Here is a 26,039-nt window from a genome sequence, read left to right on the forward strand (position 1 = left end):
CCCTTCCCCTTCCCCTTCCCCTTCCCCTTCCCCTTCCCCTTCCCCTTTCCAATATAACAAACTGGCATTTACAGTACTGGCCCTAAATCTGAGCCAGGCATGTAAAGTCGGAACAAGTAAAGGAAGTGCAGCAGGCCATTTCATAGAATCATGGAATTGTTTGAGTTGAAAGGGACCCTCAAAGTCCAACTCCCCTGCAATGAGAAGGGACGCTGTTTGATTAGGTGCTGCTATCCTCATCTGGGATGATTTTGAATGTCTCCAGAGTTGGGATATCTGCCACCTCTCTGGGCAGTGTGTTCCAGTACTTCACTGTCCTCATCTTAAATAAAACTTTGGTTGTATCATTTCATGAATTAGCTAGATTCCCAAGTAAGCAATGTTGCAGGTGTGTGATTTGTCAAATACCGTAACTCATGAACTAAAGAAGGGGCGTTTGCTGCCTCCCACCTTTTTGGCTTATATGGGGATTGTATGGTTATTGTCAGGAATAAAACTTAGTACTCCATATTTAACTATGTTTCCTCCGACATTGCCAGTTGTATGCAATGAAGTACTTTAAATATTTGTGATGTCATATTTTTGTTGTCTGGCCTCCTGTTCAGGTGACGTCTTTAGGCTTTATGGTCCATTGTGACATTCTCAGGTTTATCGAGTAAAAATGTATTCTGAAGCATATCTCCTAGAGAAAAAAAGATTTATAAAATCTTATAAAATCAAACTTTTAAGTGATTTTGTTTCTCTTTGTTGTATTCTTCCCTATTTTTGCTACTATTTTGTGAGGTGAGGAAATTGAGTACAACATACCTCTGTGATTTCATATCAGTGGTGTAGTAAACATTCATATCAGATCCTTAAGGAGAGGTAGATGATTTCATTACAAATAAAAACAAGCAGCATGGTCGCTCTTGCTGTCACCATCTCTGCTCACAAGCACTAGACAGTGTGCTGTGTCTGTAAAGTTCATCCAACTGTCAGGCCAGATATTAGGTTCAGGATATGTTATGATGATGAGGAGGTTGAGAGGCAACATCTGTCAGGTCCTTCACATGTCTTGTGTGCTATGACATCTCCCTTTCCCCTTTCTAAAGGAAATTGTTAATAATGCAAATGTTAGCCTTTGTATTGCAGTTTCCTACAGCTGAATAAGCATTGTTCATCTATTTGAAAAATACCAGTACCACTTCTAATAATGTGTAGGTGAAAGAAGTACTGTATTTGAAGTGAGATTTGAAACAAAGTAGAACTAATCTTGTGGCAGCTTTCCTACAGCATCTGAGCATTTTGCCCAAGGTCAGACTTCAGCCTAGCAGATTACGATAAATAAATTAAATTGATAAAGGCTACCCTACTGATATGCTTGTTTGAATAATGATTTCACTACCTGTGTGAAGTTGCATGTGCTTTTGTTAGTTGGAGAAGAAAAATAAAGAAAGAAAACCATGTGAATGCTTTCTATTAAGTACCATGACATAGGAAAATAACTGATCTTTAAAGATGAGGTCTGCTTTATCACTAATGTTTTATGTAAGCCTTGTCTATGAAATGAAGCAGTGGATTTAGTTTGCTTAAATTAGGTAATATGTACTTTTTAAAATTGTAGAATTGATTTCAAAATTATAGGAATGTGTTCATGTCTAGAATATGGTATACTTGAAGAAGATGCAGCACTACATCCTTAGTATTTAGTAGATTAGAAAGCTTATGCAGGAAACAGACAAAAGCAAAACCACAAGTGGTGAGTGACAATATTTCTTTCTTTACCATCACAGTTTCAAAGAACTTTCGAAACATTAAGAAATGTATCCAGTAGATCTGATCTACAAAATACCTACCAGAAGTTTCAAAAGGATCTGGAAAACCTAGATTATTTGGCATACAAACGTCAGCAGGTAAGCATGTGGAAGCCGGGTAGTAAGATGTGGAACACTGGGCATATACATGGTAAGTGGGAGAAGAAGAGCATTTGACAGTTATTGTTCTATCAGTAGGGTTTTGTGCTTCATGTAATTTGATTGTGTGAATCAATAGGAAGGGTGGCAATTCTATATTATATGTATGGTGTTGGAAGTAGTGGTACTTCATTTCTGAAAAGATGTGTTTATCATACAGAAAGGTAAACAAGCACATAAAAGTTAGAGATTATTAAGCATTGTATTAACTTACCAAACTTTTTTTAATTAAAAAATTTGTTAAGGGTATAAAAGTACAGTTTTTACTTGAGATACGAAAATAAATCCACAAAATTTAATGGAATCAAATACTTGCTGTGCATACAAACCATCATTTTTTTTTTCCTCTTCAGTAATGAATTTATAAGGCTAGATTGTATAAAAGTTTAAAGTGTATGCAGTATTTTACTCACGTTTGTGAGACAGAGGTTAAATTAAACTGTTAATATGTGTTTGTGTACATGATTAAATGTATTTACATGGTTAAGTGCATTTAATCTTGCACAAGCTTTCTGTAAGTTGGGCATGGCATCTGCGAAAATTGTCACCTCTCGTGTTAGGTCTTCATGTTTGTGTTCTTGGGAGGAAAAAATAACTTGGCCTATCTCAGATCAGGCTGATGAAGCACCCTCTAATTTCTATGTAAGTTGTTTCATATTTTTCTGAATTCTGTCACTTGGTGTCAGTGTTGTCAAACACTTCACTTGTTTGGCGACAGATCCTTTCCAATTGTTTATATTTGATAGAAAATGAGGAAAGGACTCAGAGACAGATGGTGGTTGAACACGTGAATCTTTGGTTCTTGAATTGATGAGGTCAGGGAGCAATATCTTAAGTGAGTTTTTCTGGTAGTAATATGGCAAATTTCTTTGTGCCCTTGGACATGGGGCTGCTGATAAATAAAAGACTGTTTCAACTAACAAGTAATGCTAGTTTTAGCCTGTAATGTGGGTTTATGCTACTTGCTCTTGTAATTATGTCAAACATAGTAAGTGTCACATCTGCAATGGTTTGGAGAGTAGTTCTGAGCCAGGGAAGTATAAATTCTGTAATTGCTTCTCAGGATATCACTAATATTAGGGGTAGCTTTCTCTCTGAATTTTCATTCCCAACAAAATCCCTTTTTATTTCACAAGACCTATATATCGTTATCTAGCAGACTCTAAACATGCTTCAATAGCATATTTCATTTCATCTTCAGAAAGGCATATTTTCTCCTGTTTCCAGATCTTTACTACATTTTCTATCTTAATATTTTGTATTTGTGAGCCACTTAGAGAATTTCAACATCCTTTTTAAATCAGGCATTCATATATCTCCTCATACTATTTCTTCTGTCTTTCTGTTGTGTTTAAATGTGTTGACAGAAGGTTTTGCATTTGGAGGTATTGGAAATGTATTAGCCATAACATCATTTCCTGCTTTCAATCACAGGACAGAGGATAGGCTTTTTACTAGGGCGTATTCTTTACAAAATCTTATACAATGCTATGAAGAAAACAAAGTAGGCAGAGATTGAAATTAGAAAGCAAGTGAGAAACTAGAGATGTTCTCTGTACCTCAGTTAATTTACATGGCGTACCCATTCAGAAGTTTCATGATCTGTGGATTTTTTGGGTAGTAACCTATCTAATTATGATACTGAGATTTTCATCTCAATAGAACTTGCCGGAAATCCTGCAGAAAAGGATTTGGAAAGCTGCTTACGTTAGCTGTGTAGGAGACTTTGAATTGACTCCTGCTTTGGAAATAAATTGATTTCTTTGTGAAAAGGGTAAGATTTGGTTCAATTACTATGGAAAAAGTACAGATCTGGTTTGGAACTGAAATTCTTCTGAGTTTATGACATTTAATACTGACTTTGCAGAGTTTGTACCTTTAAAGGATAACAACAAATGTGCTCTTTTATTGAACTATGGATATATTTTTAGCCCAAAATGTTGAGTCGCTGCCATATATTTGGAGATGAACAACAACTGTGTACAATATGAACATGAATCCATTTGTGGTGAAATAAGCTTTATGTAGTTTGAGTAATGAATGTGTTATGTTGCACTTTATTTCCCTATCTAAAAAGAAGAACGGAAGCAGACAACTATATCATTCAAAAGTAGTGTAATTTTTCAATATTGAAATTTTCCAGTTAGATGGAGAATCACAAATTTTTAAAAGGATGTTTGAAATTACTCACGTTGAAACTAATCTCTGAATATGGACCAAACTTTCATTAGTGGTACTAGTATACAAGAAACAAACATGGATCTAGGTGCTGTTGTTGAACTGTTGCTGTCTCTGATGAACTCCCATGTATTCATGCCTGTTCTCTTCTGAATTGCTGCACATCAGATCTTTTCTTCTTACTACTGGTTAGCACAAGACACACCTCCAATTCTATAGGCTTGTCATACTTTTCCAAAAGAAATGCCTTATTAAAAATTTACATGGAAACGTGCTCAACTCAGGCCAGATTAAAAGCAAATAAAACATTTCTGTTCAACAGTTGAACATAGGCAGACTCTTGCGAATGTTAAGCGATGCAGGGTAAGAGGGGACTTTGTGATTCATCTCAAAACTTTTTTTTTTTTTTTTTTCCATTAGGATTATAGCAGTAAATGGTGCAAATTTATTTTTCTTATATGGGATCTTGCTGCTGTGGAAGGAAAGTTAACAATGTATTGTTCAGCTAAAAGAGTATTGGTTTAAGCGTCTTCATTGAAATTATTTTACTGTAAGGTCACTTCATTTATTTTCTGACTAATGGTATTTCCTCTGAAGAAGGATTACTTCCAGTGAATATTTGGGAAGCAATCAAGGACCATAAGTGATCCATCTTGAAGCAGGTCTTTTTTATACTGTCCTGCTTGCTTTCCATTCATACTTTGTTTTGTCCCACAGGTAGTCTGTGTAGATTGTTTAGAGAATTACTATTTTTACTTATCTTCCTTCCATTTTTAATTGAGTTGAATATTTAATTTCTACACTCTGAGCTGACTTTTTTTTGTTAAACTGGATTACCTCTGAAATAATAGTTTCAGTAAGTTAATAATGTTATAAACTTGTACCAATAAAGCTATTCTAATTGCACAGGACCAATTTCAGGAAGTTAAATGTTTTAAAACTAAATTGCTTACCTCTTTTTTTAGGGACTAGCTTTATTTGTGACCAGCACAAAATTCATGTGAATTGTAGTCAGAATTAATGTTATGAAGTCACACAAAATATTACTATTGCTGTCTATTTTACTTTGAGATACTGGAAAATCTACTAAAAATGTCTTATTATTTTGCCATAAGCAGATGTGCACAGGTATTTTTCTATTCAGAGTGTACTAAGATAGTGTGCATGTTGTCTTTTTCAAAGCATCTGTAGTTGTAATAGTTTCGTTTCTGAGTAGCTTTTTGTTCAGGAAAGACACAAAGATTTCTACCTTTCAGAAAAGTCCAAAGAATAATACAATCAAAAGGGCTCTGTAACAAATCCAATTGTTTCAACATTCCCAGCTAAAAGAAAAATTCTTTGAAGTGGTACACCATCTTTGGGAGAAGAGTAATAAGGAAATGTCAGACAATCTTGTTTTTCTTGTTTGTTTATTTAGTATTCCTTTTTTTCAGAAATGAAGTGCTTTGATTTGTTATGGACTGCTTAAGGACATAGGGAATAGAATAGCATCATCATTTAATCTGAGAGACATGTAGAGAAAATAAACAGTTGAGAGGATGGAAAATAGTGCCTCAAAAATTTGATCACAATCCTCATTCATGATGACTTTTCCTTCTAATTTTCCTGGCAAAGGAATGTGATCAGATCTTTAACAGGATGAGAACATTCCTTTTTTACCGTTTGTGTGAAAATTAATGGGATTACTTCTTAGGAGATGTTTGAATACATGTTCTTCCCTATTTTGTCAGGATAGAGTATATTAGAGAGGGAAAGAAGCAGTGGTAATATGGGAATGAAGTTGGATGAGAGAAAGAGGAGGAAAGGATTGTCTTTCTTTCATTTGGATTTTCTTCTGAGGCATCTTAGTGTGCTTGTGGGTATGTGTGGATTTTCTTTGGTTGTCAATAAGAGATATTTATGTGTGCATTTGGAAAGTCTAAAGATAATTGTAAATGCCAGCAGAGAAGCACTGACCTTAAAATCTGATGATCAGTGGGGGACACGCAGGCAATTTTAATCCTTATGTTAACAAAGGTTGTGCTTGACGCCTTTGTGCCCCAAAACCATGGAAGGCCAGTAACTGTGATCTTAAGACTCACTGTTGTGCGTAGACCAGCTGGGAATGTTTTCTTTTCACTCCTGTTTTCTTGGTTCTTTATCTCCACTTTTATAAATCAATAGGTTTATACAGTGTTGAGTATCTTTTTAGTGTTCTTCCCCATTTTGTTAAAACTTTGCATTCTACGTAAGTAGTAAAATACATTCTGTTGGCTGAACAATAGACCTTCTAGTTTTGAGTTAAATACTGTGTAACTTGTTTCAGCATCAACTAAGGAAGGTCAAACATACTTATGTTCAAATGTCATCAGTCAATTGAATTAAGTAAGTATCCTGTGGTTGCAACACATCTCAAAAACCACTAGTATATCTTAAAATGGAGAGAGGTAACAGAGAAATAGTTTAAAGAATGTGTTTTGGGGATTGTGTTCATCTTTTATGGCTCTATTAATCTTTTTCCTGATAGTTTCTATGTGAAGATTTTACACTATGTAGTTGTTATATCAGAATTTCATGTTACAACTATTTGTAAAATTTCCATTGACAAAATATGTATGTTACTTATTGTTTATATTAAAAAAAAATAAAAACCAAATGTGTAGGTTGCTCTGAAAGTAATGCCCCCTATTTATTTCCATGGAAAGTACAACAGATACAAAGAGTGTATACAATAATGCTATTTGATGGAGCTATTTCTCAGCTACAAAATTATATTTTTTTCAACAGTCACCACTATTAGCTTTGCATTTTTACTAGTAATGATCAAGAATTTGTGTGCCATGTTTGCAATAATCTGCACCAGCTGAGGCTACTGTTAATGTCACCACTGGTGAAATGCACCATCCACGTCCTCACTGTACTCACATCTACTCTATACCATAAACATTCGGCAAGCATTAACAAATGTCAGTGTGTGCCATTTTTTCTGCATGAAGGAATTCAGTTCCACACCTTTGCTTTGTATTCACTTCCATGTCAGATGCCATTTTGTCAAACTACCCCACTGCTGCCATCTGTTGCTTGGCAACAAAATGTAACAGGATATTGGTGGGAATATTCAGTCTCTACTGCCATACCACTGACAACTGTCTCTGATGTCATGGGACAATATTATAAAATAGGAGGCATTCTTTTGGAGTAGCCCTTGCCCATGTATATACATATACATACACATATACATACACATATACATATACATATACACATACACATACACATACATATACATATACATATTGTTCATATTAGGATAGAGCTAATCTATCCTTGAGCAATCTTAAAAATTAAGGTAGTTAATAAGGTCAGTTATTTGAAAATGGAATTTTGTCTAGCTATCACAATCTGTTCTGTATGTGAAACAACACCTATTTTTTCTATTTCTTTTAAACCTTAATTTATTAGCAAAAAGAAAGGATAAGAGAAAGTGCTTATAACAAGAGAAGAAATTTCAAAAAGCATTAAATGCAGTTGAAATAAATGTGACTAATTCAACAGAGCAGCTATACACGAAACTCTTCTACAAGAAAGATGAACATGTTTTGACAGATATTATGTTTGTTGCAATAACTTTGTATCACTGAAGTATTTTTTTCTGCTTATATTTATTTGCCTTCTCCATTGTTCCTACTGTTCTGGTTTTCATAAAACAATGGTGTTCTATGCATTAATGATTCTGGTCTCCTTTCCTGCCTCCCCCCTTTCTTCTTGTAGTATTTTTTCAGACTGAATGTTGGAAATGTATCATGAACTCATCAGGAGTCACTGCCAGCAAATAAAAGTGGTCAGCTCTACTCCATAGACCTAGTCTTACTGTATTTATGCCAGACAATTTTGAACCTGGAGTTCTGCCAGTAGATAAGGTTCCTGCAGTCAGGAGCTTTCCGCCTTCGAGAACAATATCCTTTTTAACCATATGTTTATATAGGATCTTTCAGACAAAAATCCTGACATATTGCATGCCAAGAGCATCCATTACTTTAGATAATCTGACTTTAAAAATGTCGTCATCTACCTTTCTAGCAATTAATTTACTTATATTTCACCTTTTCAAACAGTCTTGACATCTTCTTCTTCCTTTTTAAAAGGAAAATAAACTGCTTTAATGCTTTTGGGAACTTTATTTAATGATTAAACTGTGTTTAATCATTAAAAAGCAGACTTTTCTTGAGGCATACTACTTTCCCCCCCCCCTAAAATTTCCTTTCAAATTTTCATTACATCTTAATGTTCTTAAGTGTTTGGTGTATAAAGAAATTAACAAGGAGCATGGTGTAACAAAATTGGCGCAAAGAATTAATTTAACTAGGCCACTACAGTGGGAGAACTCTGGTAACAATGTTAAATTTAGTTGCAGAATTTAGAGACAGGCATGAAGAATAGCAGGATAACTTTCATATGGGGCTTGCTCAGGGATAACATGTGCTGACCATAATCAACACACCCATACCTTACCTTGCTTATCTGTACTGCTAAGAGACAGGACTAATGATTTTTCACCTGAATTGAGACTTTGGGTTTGTTTGCGTGACATTCTAGAAACAGAGATGTAGACATCTGTTGGCAAAAGAGAACAAAGTGTTGATCTCATGGTCTAGATATCTGTTAGATAATTTTATGTTTGAATTTGTTAGTTATCTCACAGAAACACTTGCCCTATAGTGTTTTGAGCTTTGAAACATTTTTCTTTTTCCTGTCTCTTACTCTGTGTAGCTGTGGTGGAAATAGATCTGATTTCTTGACTCTCAACAGCTAACAGGGCTGAAGAGAAATACGCTAGCAAACTTAATCGAAAACTGCCAGAGAGCAGGAGATCAACAGCAAGAAAGTGCTGAAGCAATGAACTAAATTTGTTATAAAAGACAACTTAAAAGTCTTTAGAATCTGGCAGAACAATTCACAGCTTTAAAGTGATCTGTTACTGGCATGTGCTGCCAGTGGGTTGTTTTGAAAGTATTGCATCATATTTATTTCCATGGAAGCTACAACAAAGAATATAATAATGCTACTTGATAGAGCAAATTCTCATCTGCAAAACTGTGTTTTTTTGACAGCGTCACTACCATTAGCTATGCATTTCTCTCCTATGAGGAAAGGCTGAGTGAACTGGGTCTGTTCAGCCTTGAGAAAAGAAGACTGAGAGGGGACCTGATCCAGGTCTATAAATATCTAAGGTGTGGGGGGCAGAATGGTGAGGCCAGACTGTTTTCAGTGGTGAGTGGAGACAGGACAAGGGGAAACGGCCAGAAACTGCAGCATAGGAAGTTCTGCACAAGTGTGTGCAAGAACTTCTTTACGGTGAGGTGACGGAGCACTGGAACAGGCTGCCCAGGGAGGTGGTGGAGTCTCCTTCTCTGGAGATGTTCAAGACCTGCCTGGATGCCTACCTGTGCGACCTGCTGTAGGGAACCTGCTTTGGCAGGGGGGTTGGACTCGATCTCTGGAGGTCCCTTCCAGCCCCTACAATTCTGTGATTCTGTGATTCTGTGATTTTTGACAGCAAGGAACATGAGCCTGCATGCTGTGCTCATAATGATCTACAGCAGTTGAGGTCGCCCACTGTCACTGTTGCCACCCACTGCCTCACTGAGTTCACATCCACTATTTGGTCTCCAGAAACATTCAGCAAGTGTTGATGAATGTCAATGAGTGCTATTTTTCCTCATGGAGGAATTAAGTGAGATACCTTTGCTTCATACACACTTCTACATCAGACGCCATTTTATCAGGTTGCCGCTCTGCTACCATCCATTGCATGGCAACAATATGTAGCAGGATATAAGTGGGAAGGATCAAACTGTGCTGCCATACCACCAATATCTACCGCTGATGTCATGGGCTAGCACAATAAAATAGGAGGCATTACTTTTGGAGCACCCCTCAAAATACATTGTGTAGCTGACTGCTTCTGCCACATGTAGTACTTGTACTCATTCTTATGAGTGGAGAGCATCACGCTTACTGTTCTTGTGATGTCAAATACCGTCCTTGAGTGCACTAAGAGTCCCTTATCCTTGTTTTCTGATTTCTTGTGCAAGTTAGGTATTCACAACAGGCCCTTGCAGAAAATCATCTGATAGATATTTGCATAGCAGCAGTGAATTGGTGGTAACTCCTTTTAAGAAATCTTCATCTAATGATTTTCCTAGCTATGAGAAAGTTACATGAGTGTCAACAATCTAGCCATACAAGGGCTGCTCAAAAAATCATTCTGTACATACCAAGAACTGAGGAAGAAGGAAATAAGATGAATTTTATAAGCTTTTCTCTGGGCAAATTGTGGTGGCTATTACTAATTCATGTCTTTATTTCTAGATAATTAAGTAGAGAATTGCACTATCTGTTTTTTAACTAAAAATAACTGATTGGTTTAAATCCTTGCTTTCTCTCCTTGAAAAAAGACTAGTCAAATTTGTTCACCTTCCATTCTCATAGAGAATGCTCTCTCACAAGGAAACACTGGTAACTGGGAGCATTGATAGCATGAATCACTCAGTATCGTAGGATGAAATTCATTCAGCTCAACTGAATGCAACAAAACCTGCTTACTGGAACATATTGATCTTTATTTTACTCTGTTTTTCCAAGAGTAATAAGTGCCATGGTCATGCCAAAATGGCTTTCAGAACTTTCAGTTTCCCCACATTGGTTGAAACAAAATCTAAGAATTTTCTTCTCACCACTTCTTTTTCACTACACTAAAGCATTTCAAGAACTTGTTGAGCATTTTCTGCACTGCTGTATTCCCTTTTCCATTGGGTAGTTCAGAGTATATTATAAGTCCGATACTTTGAACGGTTCTACCAGCTGCATGCAGAAAGATAAGTTCTTGGTAAGATGTCCTATTCAGATATTCCTCTCCTAACCAGTCCTTTCCTGCAGAACTCTTGTATGCAGCAGCTTGTTTGCAGTGTCACTGGGACATGGGACTGCTGGATTTTAATATTCTACTCCTGTCTTGATTTTTGTATTACATAAGCCTTATGCAATAGTATGTTTTGTGAAGTATTACACTCTATGAAATGTTGACAATTTTTTAAAAAGAAAAATTACAGAGCAACACTTTATTGCTTTACTTGCACAGTTATCATTGATATTTGGACTAGGTCTAAGTGCTGACATATATCTTTGTAGTAACTGTTGAATCACGGCTTGAGCCACTGATTGAGCACCTGTCGAAAGGACCCAGTCAGCCCTGGGAGCACAGGTGAAGGCAATTGAAGTGTGTGACCGGAAGGGGTGGAGCCTGACTGCACCTTTCTCAGACCTCATTTAAGAGCTGACTGCCACTCTGGAAGGATCTCTTTCTGGATATTCCTCCTTTGTGGAGTTTTCCTCTGTGAGCCTACATCTTCAGAGATGTGTGAGCAGTCCTTTTTCCTTCCCTTACAACATCTTTCCATTGCGTTAGTCCCTCTATTGTTATACCTCTAGTGTCATCTTTCCATTGCATTGATCTGATTGTTACAGTATCTGTGAAAATAAAAATTTTCCAAAGTATGTGCTGAGTTCTTTGCCTCTGTCTTACAGATCTACAACTCAGTATGTTTTTATTAGTTGAAATCATAACCTAGTGAAGTGGTGCATGATTTTTCTGTTTGAAAAAGAAAATAGATGTCTGAAATCTCTGGGAAGTAGTATTTCTGAATATTCTACAAAAGAAGTTGGACTCTGTAGTTGAAATGCTAAGTCAAGGCTTAAAACAGTGGTTGAGTACCTGGTGGGAAGGCAGGGGAGCTCAGGTCCATGCAGTGTACCTGAGTGACTGGAAGGAGTAGAGCCAGCATCTACCCAATCCCGGACTCTAATTCCTCTTCTAAGGGTTGGTAGTGAAAGCAAGGGTATCTTACTGAAGGCTCCTGTGTGCCTGATATCTTCTAAATGTAAGCAACTTTTGCATTTGAGCGAATTCTTACCTACCTGGACCTTGCTACTCTGCTATCACTTTTGTGCTTTCCATTGTATTTCAGACTCTATGATCCTTTTGGTTCCCTCCTTGCTTGAAATATTTTGATTCTATGCTTATAGGGAGTATGTCATTTGTTGAATGTGATATATTTGATATATAGGGAAGAATTAATGTATCCTTTTCATGGATTTTCTGGCCCTTGAGTTTCAAGTGCCCATTCACCCTTGGGCTTCTAGCTTGTGGAAAATATTACTAAGATGTGGCAGAACTGTGCAGGGCAGAATCAAAGCCCTAAGAATGGAATCAGGGATTTTGCATACAGATGACTTTGTAGTCTTGTCTAGAATTCAGGGTAGTGTTCTGACTCAGTGGTTTGTGAAATAACAAGGTTAGGTGTTTAGTCCTTAATTTTTTTTTTTACTGTCATCTCCCCAGTACACGTATGCCCCCTTCTGCAGCCCCTTTTCTTCAGCAAATATTCTACATAAAATTGTATTCTGTCCTTTGCGTTTACATAATGATACTCATGTTCATTTTTTCCTCTAAAACTTACCCTTGTTATTCAGCAGTTATATTTCCTAGGCAGCCACCACACAAATTTAAGTCAGTGTCTCCTTCGTCCTGCAAGGCCTTCTGTCATTTGTCATCCACACCTCATTTCTGTTTGTTCATTCTGAAAGTGTTTACTCATTCATTTTGCTCACAGAAAGATATTTATTGCATTAGATTTAAACAAATAAGCAATTTTGCTTATACATACACTGTTTTGCTATATTTTTTCCTGCATCTTGCACAGAAGATACGGTACTGCTGGATATGCATGTTTTATATAGGGCCTTAAGTATCACTATCACACAGTGTGTATGGAATGACAAATTACAGTGGTTTGGGGCACGAAGAAAGAGGGCAAAACATGGGTCATTCACTGCCCCAACCTAATCTTGATGTTCCTACTCTGAATTCATCATTCCCATTTCTGCTCTGGATCCTTGCTCTAGCTTAGCCAAGATGTCTGATTGTCTGTGATACATAGACCTGTTCTTACTGATTCTTTTGCTTTATTCCAAAGACTTAGGAGAAAGTAATTAGGCCTTCTTCTTACTTGATGGGACCCACAAGACTCTAATATTTTCCTTTCTTTGTCACCTATCTTTAATCTTTTGTTAAAATGTAAACACGGAATATAAAACTTTCATGGTTTGGGAGGGCCAAAGTTGGTTCCTTATCAGCATAGACCTTATTGCTCATTGGTCTACTCTGAAGTCTGCCTTCATGACATCTTGGGAAATTGTGGGTTTATAGGTGGCAATTATGGATTAAGATTTTCTTTGTGAGTAAAATTTACACTGTCAAGTTATAGTTGAAAATTTTCCTTTGTCTTTTACTTATCAAATCAGAAGACAGAAAATACCTAATTTTTCAGCAGTAGAATGGTAAACAGGATGTCTTGGTTGAAAAACAGACTAACTGCTCTCCTTTGGCTAAGGAAAGCTGATGTCACCAAATGAGTTTTCTTCCTACTGTTGTTTTAATAAAAATACCTTAGAGACTAACCAGCATGTTATTCATGTTAACGTGTTCCCTTCTTAGCAAGTACCCTGATATTCCCAGCACTTCTTAATATGTCCAGGACTTCTTATTGATGAGCAATCTGTGAAAGAATGGCTTCAGAAGATATTGTGACAGACCTTGAGCTCATAAAAGTGCCTTTATAACTAATGAAAATAAATTGTTTTGTGACTGTTTTTTTCTGTCTTTAGGAGTTCAATTTTGTTTCCTTGATAAAGGAGTTTTTAATTTGAGGATCCACCAGCCTTTAATATTTAAGAACAAAAGATAATATGAGTTAATCTGATTGTTACTTCAGTCATGTTTTCCACAATGGGATTAACTTTTAGCTGTAATTGTGTAGGTTATTCATGGAAAAAGGATGAGCATTCCGTTTGGTTTGTAAGAGGGAAGTACTATGGGAGACTTTTTTAATGTCTTTTTTTTTTTTTTTTTTAGCTAGCCCATAAAAGCAAAGCATTACATTTTCTAAGTTTAGTAAATTACATTGTCTGCAGCCAAGTAATTCAGCACTGGATTAACTAAAGTATAGAAGAATTAAAAAACATGGTCATAGCGTACTGTTAAATCCCTTCCAAAGAGAAGAGAACTGGAGGCTGAGAAATCATAGTGATCATTCTCCTTTTCATTTTTGGGACCCAAGGTTTCTGAGCAGTTCCTGCGAATGGTATTTCTAAAGCGTGGAGTTAGTGTACCAAAGAGATCTATTTAATTTGCACTTGGAATATGGCCCAGAAGAGAAGAAGGGACATAGAAGAATGGCTGTTATGGATTCAAAAGGTCTGATTAGCATGCTGCTGATGGCCTGCTTGATCTTGAGATGATCTAGGAATGTGCAGTGAGCTTCGAATACATAAAATGTTGCAATTCACAAATATTGCCAGGAAAGTACTTAAGATCAATACTATAGTACAATCAATACTAAATCTAGCTTGGAAAAATCCAATTCAAGAACTGTCAAGTCAGAAAAGGTTTCAGAATAAAGCAGCTACTGCAAATGCTGGTTGAATTGAAGCTAAAAGCATGGAGAAATCAGATATGAGGTATATTCATGATCCAGGCTTAATGTATGTTCCCTTGTCAGAGCCTGAAAGCCTTTAAAAGGTTAGAAGACACAGACTTATCGCTATCTTCCAGATCTCTCTGTATGCTGAACAATTCTATTTACGCATTAGGCATTTCACTGTCAGACTCAATCCTCAGTATATCCTCTTTACATTGATTTTAGTGATACAGCAGCTGTATGGAATGACTTAAATGAACTTCAACAGTCATTATGGCTATAAATACTTCACACAGCTGTGTTGACAGCTATCACTCGTATTCCTCAGTCTTTTCTGTAAGTGATTGAGCCTATTACTGAATTTCTTGTATGGGGAAACCTAATTACACTCCAGACTGGTACTTAGTCATACTTGGAAATATTAAGTTCTTTGAACTGTTCATATATTGAAAAACCCCAGTGACCGTTGCAGAAAGGTATAAAGACAAAGGGAAAGTATGAGACATAAGTCATTGGAGCTGATGATATACAATACTTCAATGTATATATTGAGTAAAAGCTCATTGTTTTGGTCATTTATTATCTTTATTGATAGATGCAGGTGTTGCACTGTTCTTCCAATAGACACAGACACTGACAGAAATATTACATTTCTTCATCTATTCAGATGAGTAAGCTAACGTTCAGTTTGTTTTTGCACGAGCATCTTTAGGAATCCTGCAGTATTTCATCTGCAGAACCTTGTAAACTATTGTTTCAAGTTCTGAATAGAATGTGCAGCATTCCTTTTAACTTCCTTACTGATCATCAGTTTGTAGACAAATAATAGATGTGCCAGAAATGAGCATCTCACCATGTGCATTTGGGTTGTATTTCTGGTGAAAATTACATTCTCACTAATACTAATTCCAGTATTCCTAGAGCAATACTATTTATATCCAGGATCTGACCTAAATGAAGGTGATAAAGTTCATTGAACTAAAATTTGATTACAGATCAGAGTTTTGGAACTGCTGATTATATTTTATTGCTAAACTAGTAGATTAGAGAGGCAAATATGGATACAGAGGCCATATGAACTACAGTATTTTCTTTTCCCCTACACCTCCTCAGATAAGCTGCAGTTTTTAAGCACAAGTATAATAATAGCAAAGTGTCCTGATGTGCTTGAGCCTATTTCTTCTGAACTCGAGATTCTGTTAGAGAAGTGTTCTGCATTTCATTGCAGAGAGTTTCATTACTATGGTATATATAGAATCAAACCTGGGAGGTCAGGGAAAGGAGTTAACGAGAAAGATAGTTGAAAGCATAGTGAAGAGTTCTTGATCTTGGCCTTAGCTTATTGGGAATTAATTGTGAAGGTTTTTATGTTGCCTGGAAGATGGTTCATTAGAATTGCAGAGAGCAAGCTGAGAAGCTCTTAAGAATCTTGAAAAGGTTAAAACAAATGAAGATTAATTTAAAGAAGTGTATCTCTGCCTTTACACTTGCATGAATCTTTGCCTAATCTTTTTCCACCATTACTATGAGCAGTGATAGTCCACAAAGTACTCCCTTTCAAGTGTCTGTAGTAGTTTAGAAGAGAAATGACAGATGCTTCTGACATAGTTGCAAAACTGAAACAGTTGGCAGGAGAGGGAGGGAGGAAGCCTATTTCAAAAATGAAATGGTTATGAAAAGAAACAATGTAAAAACTTATGAGTGCTACTGGAGCTGTCAAAAGAAGTATTTTAAGAAAATTCAAAATTATTTCAACACATCCTCTTTTTTTTTTTCTCTTCTGCTTTTAGTAGGTACTTTTATCTTTGCTTTTGGTAGTCTCAGTAAGACATCTCTTAAAATATTTCTTTACCAAATGGAAGCAGAGATAACTCTTAACTCATCTTAGCAAGTTTCACAAAGAATGTTATTAAAATTGAGATTTTTTGGAAGTGTTATTTAAGATAGCTTTAAGGATCAGTTGTCATGAGTCCACTGAGTGCTGGTACCCCTCCCTGTAGAAATCAGTACCTGTAGAGAAGTGAGGATAGCAACCGCCCACAAACCTTAGCAGTCTATGGATTGGTGGTAAGCAAGTCTGCAATGGTACAGCTGGACCTTGTTTACTTATCTTAATTAGGCCTAGTTTAAGTTTTTGCCTTCTCAGGTCTGTTTTAAGTTTCTTCAGTTCCATCAGCAAGGCTGGTAAAACTCAGTGCTGGGCTGTTTTGCTTATGGATTGCCAGAGAGAATCTGAACATGACACTCCTTTTTAGACCTGAGAAATGTCTGAACACAGATTTATCACATCAAAGATTGCTGTTAAGTGCTTTGTAATATGTCATTGATTAATTGATGCTTCAAAACTTTATTTTTAGAGTTTTTTTTTCAAAAAATTGTTTACTAAGACTGTGAGAGATTTGCTTCATGGCTCTGTCCAGTTATATATCTTTAGCATGATTCTAGGGGAACTGGTTTTTAGTTATGTGGTAGGAGCATGTGTACGGACGTAGAGTCTTTTGGGGCATTCTGCAGTCTTATGGGATAGAGAAGAATCCTAATCTGATGCATTACTGTCCATTCTTCTGAAGTGGCACCGTAAGGAAAGTGATTTCTAAATTGTGGTTGGGTTTGTTCAGACAAGAAGTAATAATTCCTGTGCTAGGAGAAAGCTAGCACGTATACAGCGTGGACAGTGTGTGACTGACACCTCAGAACTAAAGAAGCATAAGCATTTTTGTTGGTGTAGGGGTACCCTTTATACTACTTTTGTCCTTAGTTACTGTGTGTATTTTTAAATAGAAATATTGTTGGGAAAGAGTAATGCAGCCCAAGCTTTGGAAATGTTTAATGGTTCTGGAAATACCCATGAAAATAATGTCATTTGCCTCCATCCAAAATTCTTCGTGAAGGTCATCTAATTAAGTTCTGATAGTATCCTACATGAAAGAATATAGAAAATGGAAAATCTGAATATATCTGTGCTGTTACTAGCAGATGAGCTGATAAACAGAGTGATTACATATTTGAGAAAATACCACTATGGCAACTATGTGTATGGTGTTATGAGCAACTTAGTTACTTGCAATTTCTAAAGTACAGTAAATACATTAACTTTGTATTGCTTTTCTGCTAGATTTACTAATCTCAGTCATTGATACAAACCTCTCAGTTGCACTGACAGAGAAACATAGATAACTCCAAACGAAGTTCAGGAGTGATGATCAGGTTTAGTATGATAGCTTTCTTTAAAAGTCTCTCTGATTTTGTGCTCTAGCTAATCATGAGAATTATATATATTTGCAATAAATGCTGTCTTTGCAGTGGATTCTGTTTTCTTAGTATGCACATGTCGTACTTGATTTTCTTGGATGTTTCTCCATGGATTGCATTTATATGTCTGGTTTGGGCAGTGCTGCAACCAGAAAAGATCTGATGGAGCAGTACTTAATTCTTCTATGGGACACCCATGCCTTAGAGGTAATGTCAATTTTATTGGATGTACTTGTACCTTGTGGGCATGAAATTGTCAAATGAAGTGATTAAGGAATGAGAAGAATGAGGGCCACTCCTCAGGAAAAAAAGTAGTCATAAAAAATGGCAGCTTAAAAAAAAAAATCCTCGTATATTCGCTTTCATCTGTAAAGGATTTTTGCTGGTGTCTGTTATTAAAATAGCATATTTCCTACACATGTAGTAAGCCAGCACTGGTTTCTCTAGTAGAGTGTTGTAGTGATTCCTTGTCAAGATCTTGAAGGGTTTGTTGCTTTTTCTATGTTTGCCTTTTATAACTTTTTAGTAAGGGCTAACTACATACTGTTTGCAAGCTGGAAGATGCAACACCCGTAAGAGGAACTTGGTTTAACATCAGGTTAGGTTTTCTTTCTGAGAGAGATTTTATAATCACTCTTTGATCATTGTTATTACAAATGAAGCTGTTTGGCATCTGAGAGAAGAATTGTTATGATTACCTATACTAATTCTTATGCAGTACCACTGTTGCTGTGTGTGCATGTCCAAACGCAGCCTAGTAAAATGGAGTTATGGATGGTCAGTCTGTGTGCCTTATGCCTGACATATTCTGATATTCTGCAGGGTTGTTGGTCTTGAAAAGGTCAATTTTGATTCTGCAGCAGTGAAAGCTATCATTTCTGGAGAGATGATTTCATGAATGGTTTACTATATGAAGGGGAACATTCCTCAGCTTTCTGTGCCAAGCTAGTTATTGCATTACAGTAGTAATGAATCTCAAAGACACAGCTGAGGAGTGTGCAGGATATCTGAGTGTTGGGGGAACTAGACAGGAATGAAGAAACAATGTTTGTTTAGTTTCTAACTACACAACTTGCTACTACAGAGATCAGCCTATCTAATTAAAAATACACAGCTTTCTAGCTGTATATTTAGTTGAGCAATAATGCCCCTGACAGCCAGATAAAGAGAAATGTGTTTATAATTGGGTCAAGTGCTTATTCTTTTCTACTCATGGTTTGCAACTACCATTATTCATGGGGCTTGAGACAAAGAGCTCTCTGTGCTTGTTGCCAAACCAAATCTTGTTTTGCTTATACGGATCTGTATATTCTTTCTGAAGCAGCTGTATTTGACCTATTCAGGTGGGTCAGTTAAGAATGGGACATGTTACCTAGATATCAAAGAAGAGTACTAGCCTAAATGTTTAAACACTATAGGTTATTCAGTTTCTTCTTCTTTTGAAAAACAACAACAAACAACAGCTTTGATGCCTTGTGCATACATGCTGTGAAAGTGAAACGTGAAATGTTCTGTCATTAATTTTCATTAATTTTCTTCTTGCCTCCTCTGACACAAGCGGAGTTAGAAGACAGTTTTAGGATGTGCGTGTACAAACATAACAGTATGCTCTGGAAAAGCAACTTTGTTGATTGAAGTGATTTATGTTACGATATATTTAGGTATATTTATGTAATTTATTTATATTTAGTTAGGTAAAGAAACATTAAAGCATGCGGACTACCTGTTTAAAGCAACCCCTGCCCCCTCGCCGCCTCCCCCCCCCCCCCCCCCCCATCCAAACCATATCCAAACCATAACTTGTTGATTTGGTGATAATATAAACAAGGTTCCAGATGTTTGCAGTGCATTTGCTCTTCTTGTAGTTAAGTTGGAGGGATTTGCCCTTACAGGAGAAAATGAGAAGAGTGGTCTGTGTCAAGGAATCTTGTTTGAATTAGGGCTTCCTTTGGTACTGTTAATGTGAGTGCAGTAGTCAGTGCTGGCACTGGTGAGAATTGTTCTGTAAAGTCTTCAGGTACAAACAAGATATATTGACACAGACAAGGGAATCAGAGTTAAAAGCTGAAGTACGTCTGCTACTTAAATAATAAAACCCATACTTTCAGCAAACGTGCTTTACTGTAATACTTAATCCTTTGAAAAATATGAAATGAATTAATTGTAACGAAATGTAACCTGTTTAATTTCATAAAATTTTAATTCATACATCTTATCATGCAGATAAATTTTATGTTCATACCTATGCTAAGAATAGTTTTTGAATTGCAGTTTGCAGGATTTTCAAAACTTAAATACTTTATGTATGAAGCCTGTATGAAGACTGTGGCAATCAATTTGGTGCAATATTATTTTATATGTCTCAAAAATGTCACAATGAATTATTTATGACTACTGCTTCCAAGTCTTCTAGCTTCTCCTTAGAATTATTCAGACTGGGAGGGACTTCATTAGGGTCCTAGTCAAGCTTCTGCTCCAAGCAGGGTCAGCTGTGGGGTTGGATCAGGTTGTTCAAGGCTTTATCCAGTCATGTCTTAAAATCTCTCAGAATGAAAACTGCACAACCTCTTTGAGGAACCCAATCCATTGTCATCATATCTTCTGGAGAGAAAGATTTTGCTTACAACCAGTCTAAATGTCTTCTGATTTATGCCTCGTGTCTCACAAATTATGTCCATGTGTTACTGTTCAGTCTCAAGTGCTGTCTTTTGGATGACTTTATTGGAAGTACTGGAGTGGCTGCTATTATATGCGTGCAAAGCCATACCTTCCCCAAGGCTGAGCAAGCCCCATTGCATCAGCCTCTCATGACAAGAAGGCACTTAAGCCTCCTGTTAATACAGATCAGGATATTTTTGGTTCCTGAATTCCCTAAAATTTTCCCCTTCACTTCAGCACTATAAGTGAAAATTCATATCTTTATAAGATGACTAGAATCAGTGAAGTATGAATTTGAAGGATTCTGATCTTAAAATTATATTTTTGTGTGTAAATTATACAGCAAAGCCCTTTTGTGGAAATTGCATTTAAATCGAATATATTGCATATAGATTATAAATTCTGTTCTATAAACAGAATGTTGTAATTTATGGCTTAGATGTTGCTACAGACAATATTGTAAAATATTGTCCAGGTTTCAGCTGGATAGTTTACTTCATAGTATCTGGTACAACACTTTTACTTAGGAGAAAAAACAATGTTAATAACACACCTATGTTTCGTTGTTGCTGAGTAGTGCTGTACAGAGCCAAGTATGCTTTCGTTTTTCAGCTTCTCATACAGTCCTGCCAGTAAGGAGGCTGGTGAGGTACAAGATGCAAGGAGAGGACAGAACCAGGACAGCTGATCTAAGCTGCCCAAAGTGATATTTGATACCATATGACATTATGTGGAGACTATAAAACTGGGGGGAGTTCAGGAGAGGGGGGTGTCTGTCTGCTGTTTGAGGTCTGTCTGGGCATTGGTGGAGGAGTAGTGAGCAGCTGCTTTGTACATTGCTTGTATTGCAAACATATATGTATATATAACATTACCTCTCCTTTTCTCTCCTTTTCTGTTTTAGTGAATACTTATCTCAACTTAGGAGTTCTACTTTTATTTTCTAATTCTCTCCCTCATCCCGTTGGGAAGACAGGCTGTGTGGTGCTTAGCTGCCTGCAGTTTTTCATATTTCTCTACAGATGAAGAAACTTTTGCCTACCATTTTGTACATGTTGTTGTTCTGTAATATGCAGTGGTGGCAGACTAAATGAGTTAAATTCAGTGCGTTGGTAGAATCAGTGGTTAATCGAATGTATTAACTTCTGAGCAGAAGCAGCTTAATCTTTCTTCGATGATTGCTTTGCAGTTGTCTTAGAAAATGGATTCTTTTCCAGTATTTCTAATTCATAGTTTTTCTGAGCACAGGAGAGTTGTCACAAAACCAAAGCAAGCAAATACTTGCTGGTCTGAAAAGAAGTTCTGTTTCCTAGTTTATCTTTCGCAACTCCTAAGAATTAAAAGTAACAGTATGAGTAATGAAAGCTCTCTGTTACTGTGGTACCAACAACTGACTACATAGGAAAACACTATTATTTCACAGTAAGTCCTCTGTATTTGTTTTTTCACCATGCATTATGATACTATACTTGGTAGTTCTTTTAATCGGGTTGGCATGAGAAAGAAAAGCAGTTTGCTTATCTGTGACTTCCTTCCACTTGTTGATTTTTCTCTGAATTTCTGTCTGAAACTTTAGTTTTAATCCTTCTCAATTCTGTTCTTATTTCCATGTTGACTCTTCGGCAGTGCTATACCTGCATCTCAATTAAGGTTGCCCTTTCTGTGGGTCATGATGAATATTTAAACATTATGTTCAGTCTTTCTCTGCAGAATTGTAATTGTACGTACAATTCTTATTAGGTATTACAGTCTGATACCTGTACTCCTTTGCTGCAAAAGTTACGTGTGTGAATATTTATTTGTAGAAGTTGCAGTTGTAAAACTTAATCACAATGTGCTAGTAAGTATCTTGTTTTATGAAACCTTTATTTTTTAAAGCAGAACTTCTGCTATCTGCACCATTAAAACTTTCCATAGGTAGAAAGAGAGACATGGAGAAATTTGTGAGCACTTTAACTATACATTGTAGCTGATTATGACATAAATAAGAACTCCTGGATGGCACAGAAGAAAAGTTATTTTCATAATATAAAACAAATTTGTATTTTTGTCATGCTTGTTAAGTGTAATCCTGTCAAAAAAGGAGAACAGGTGGTTGCTACTTCAATAGGAACAGCAGAAATGATAATATCCTGAGTACAGAGAATCATTTGCAGTTATATTTTAAATTTCAAAAATGAAACAAATCATATGCTCTTAAAAGTGTACTTAAATAATTTTACTTTAGCTTGTTAACCACGCCTCTGGTAATAATTGTAAGTTCTCCAGTCAAAACTAGTAATTTCAGAGTTGGTAATGTCTTACTCGACAGGATATTTTTTCTTGGGCATGTTTTCTGATTTTTCTTCTTTCATTTTTTTTTTTCCTTAATTGGAATTTTTCACTTCGTCTTCCTGGTTTTCCAGTTAAATCAGCTTTTCCTGAACAGTGTAATCATTATCTGTAATATGTAGAACAATGTATTAAGTTCCATTTGTTGTTTTCTAATCTGTTAACGTTTTAACAGAAGAATGCAAAGTCTATTTCTTAATGTTCTAGCATGTAAATCAGAATGACATTATTTGACGTCTGTACTTTCTTACATTACCACCTGAAACATGTCAATTCATTCTGCTTATTTCTCTTTCATGAAGGACTCTTCCAAGCTACTCATTCTGTGTGCCCAGAAGGCCTTTTCTGTATAGACTTGTGTTCTTTGGGTGAGTTAGACCTAGATGAAGTGCAAAGCTTTGCAGTATGAAGTTGTCCCTACTATGAAGTCTTAAAGTTAGTTATTGTGTTGTAGATGAACAGTTGTAATGGTCTGAAGATTTTTGGGGTTGTAAGAGAGCTAATGATGTTTGTTAGGACAGTAGGCAATGCTTTCAACCAAAGGCATGTCAACCTTTTTTCTCTAGCTCCATGGACTTCCTCTAGTCAGGAACATAGTTGGCCTGTCAAGAATCCTGTTGTTTATATGAATGCCTTTTTTTTTAATTATTATTTTTGCCTTCTGAAGAAAAAAGAGATTCTGTAGTTCAAAGATGCTATTTCTTGAAGTAGCAAAAATCTCACTGAGAGAGTTGAGAGGGAAAGTGTATCTCCCTAGCCTATTTTATCTTTATTTGAAATTGGGACTTGCACAAGTGTAAGTCAGAGTGGATCTGTGATCTAAGAATTCCAATCTAGCATTGGCTTGCCTCTGTAGGGCATAGGAACATCCCAAAAGTACCAAGCTTGATTCTTTCAGTTAGATAGCTTATGGAATCAATTGCTTATGTTTGGCAGTCCTTATAGTTATGAAAATGCCAGTTTTACATTTGCTTCTCATATCATTAAGTGAAAGATTTAATGATCAGGTGGGTGATATAAAGTGGATGAAGCATTATGATTTGATTTGTTTTGAATGGTAGCTGGTACATATATAGATCCTGATACTTCATACCGTGATCTGTAGGCTATGTTTTCAGAATGATGTAAAGAATCCTGCCAGACAAAGCCAGGAGCATTTTGTCACCATACGTTTTGCTTTAGAAAATTTCCTTGCTATGAACTTCTAATAGCCCCAGTCTGTCATTCAAAGTGTTACTGTCATGTAGATGTTTCAATATGCATTAAGGAACAGCAAACTGTATTAAATTTTCTGGAGAGATTGGTCTATGAAAGAGTATATGATTTATATTGTATATAGAAATAATTTGTATTCATATTTTAGTGACTTGTGTGTTTTTGGGAATAATTAACAAAAAAACTGTTTCAGGGTGTTGAAGTGGAGTAGTTCTTGAGGTAATATGAAATTTGCCGATGAAAAAAAGACAAGGCTTACAATTCCATGGTGTTTGAAAATAAAGATTTTATTAAAGAGTTGTGGGGGAGAATCAAAGTGTGAGGAAATATGTTTTGGAGGCAAATATGAACAGATGTACCAGACAACAGGAGGGCAGTGTTCAAGCAATCTGCAGGTGTACAGAGCAGCATGAGGTTAGCACAAGTCAACATTCATCTTCATTATGAAAATTTCAGTAATACAAGTAGAAAGAACCATATTAACATGTTTAATAGGCAAGCCATTAATTACCTCTGAGTTAAAGTGAGTTGAGGAGATCCGGTACGGAACTAAACAGTATTTATAAAATGGAATGTTTGTAAAGATACAAATATTATGCAGTTATTTATGATAGAAATAACAACAACTATCTAGAAATGTGTTCAGTATTATATTTTTCTCTAGATCTGGGCAGGTATGCAGAACATTAATGGTTGGTTTGTTAAAATAATACTCACATGAACAATTTTATTGGAGTCCTGTTTAGCCACCTTAGCATAAAGGAATGGCTGACCTTGGGACTGGTCTTTTACAAGACAAAATTGTTTTAATAGGTATGCCTAACTTTGGAGCTGAGGTAAAGAAAATGAGATGAAACAGTAAAAGATTGCTATAGATTTGCATGATAAAAGTTTCGACTTCATTGACTGAAGCTGAATTCTTCACTTCAGAAACATCTGTGAAAGATCAGACTTTATGGCTTTTAAAGAATAAGCTCTACTTTTTGCAAATAAATCTTTGAGGTACTGGATATTGCATGACTATGTTAATTGACCCTAGGAGAATAGAGAGTCAATATTGATGTGATAATCTAATCCAAGCCAAAAAAACATATGGCCTTGTCATTTTTGGTGGAAAAAATCTCACTGAGTTGAATGAGAATCCTCTGTATGGGCACTTAAAGCATCAATTTTCATGGCTCTAATTCAATAAAACTGTTAAAATGTAACTAGATTCACATGCATAGGTTAGTTACATAGGAGAGGAATACATTTGTATATTGCAAAACTGCTGTGAAAAATACACGTTCTGTTTACTTTGGAAAATTATTCAATTGTCAACAGCGTCTTTTTCTATGAAACTAGCTCACATAGAAAATTATTTTAATACTATCAACATTTCATCATTGAGAAAATCTATTTTTTGTTTGACTATGTTGATCATTGTATTTTGAAACTTGCTGACAAGGAAATACTAATTAAAATAAATCTGCGAGGCCAGTTCGGTGCAGTTCAGTTGCTTACTGAACAAGACCAAAGTCAGCCAATAAGGAAAATACCTTACTCAGTCGTTCATTTGTAATGCATAACACTGTTGCCTTTAGTCTAGCATTCAAAAAAGTGCTATGGTATTAAGAAAAATCAGTTGTCTCTTTTGTATTCAAAATTTTTCATTGTCATGCACTGAACAGAACATGTAACATTGTGTGCACTTATGGACTACCTGGGTCATCTCATGGTCTTTTTGTATTAATCTCTTTTTAGAATAACAAATGTAAATTGCAGTAATTGTATAAAAAGCAAAGGAATTTAGAATTAATAAAAAGTAAATGCTAGCCAATGTGCAGACTAATCAAAAATGTTATTAATTTGAAGATTGAAACATTTATAGTGTGACTCATACTGTTGCTTGAGGCTGTAGATCTAATGAATTAGCATTTGATTTAAAGTAGATATC

General features: G+C 36.0%; 1 protein-coding gene across 2 annotated transcripts in view; it reads left to right on the forward strand.

Annotated features, from left to right (window-relative positions):
* CTNNA3 (catenin alpha 3) overlaps window positions 1-26,039 on the forward strand; it is a 408,816-nt gene that overhangs the window by 26,177 nt on the left and 356,600 nt on the right. For both annotated transcript variants that reach the window (XM_042817894.1, XM_042817895.1), the window contains exon 4: window positions 1,773-1,892. In XM_042817894.1, coding sequence (XP_042673828.1) covers window positions 1,773-1,892 — 120 coding nt within the window. The remainder of the gene's footprint in view (window positions 1-1,772; window positions 1,893-26,039) is intronic.

The sequence above is a fragment of the Centrocercus urophasianus genome, unplaced genomic scaffold (genome assembly GCF_019232065.1).
Source record: "Centrocercus urophasianus isolate 14NV4802_14NV808 unplaced genomic scaffold, USGS_Curo_1.0 seq_17, whole genome shotgun sequence".
NCBI classification, from domain to species: Eukaryota; Metazoa; Chordata; class Aves; order Galliformes; family Phasianidae; genus Centrocercus; species Centrocercus urophasianus.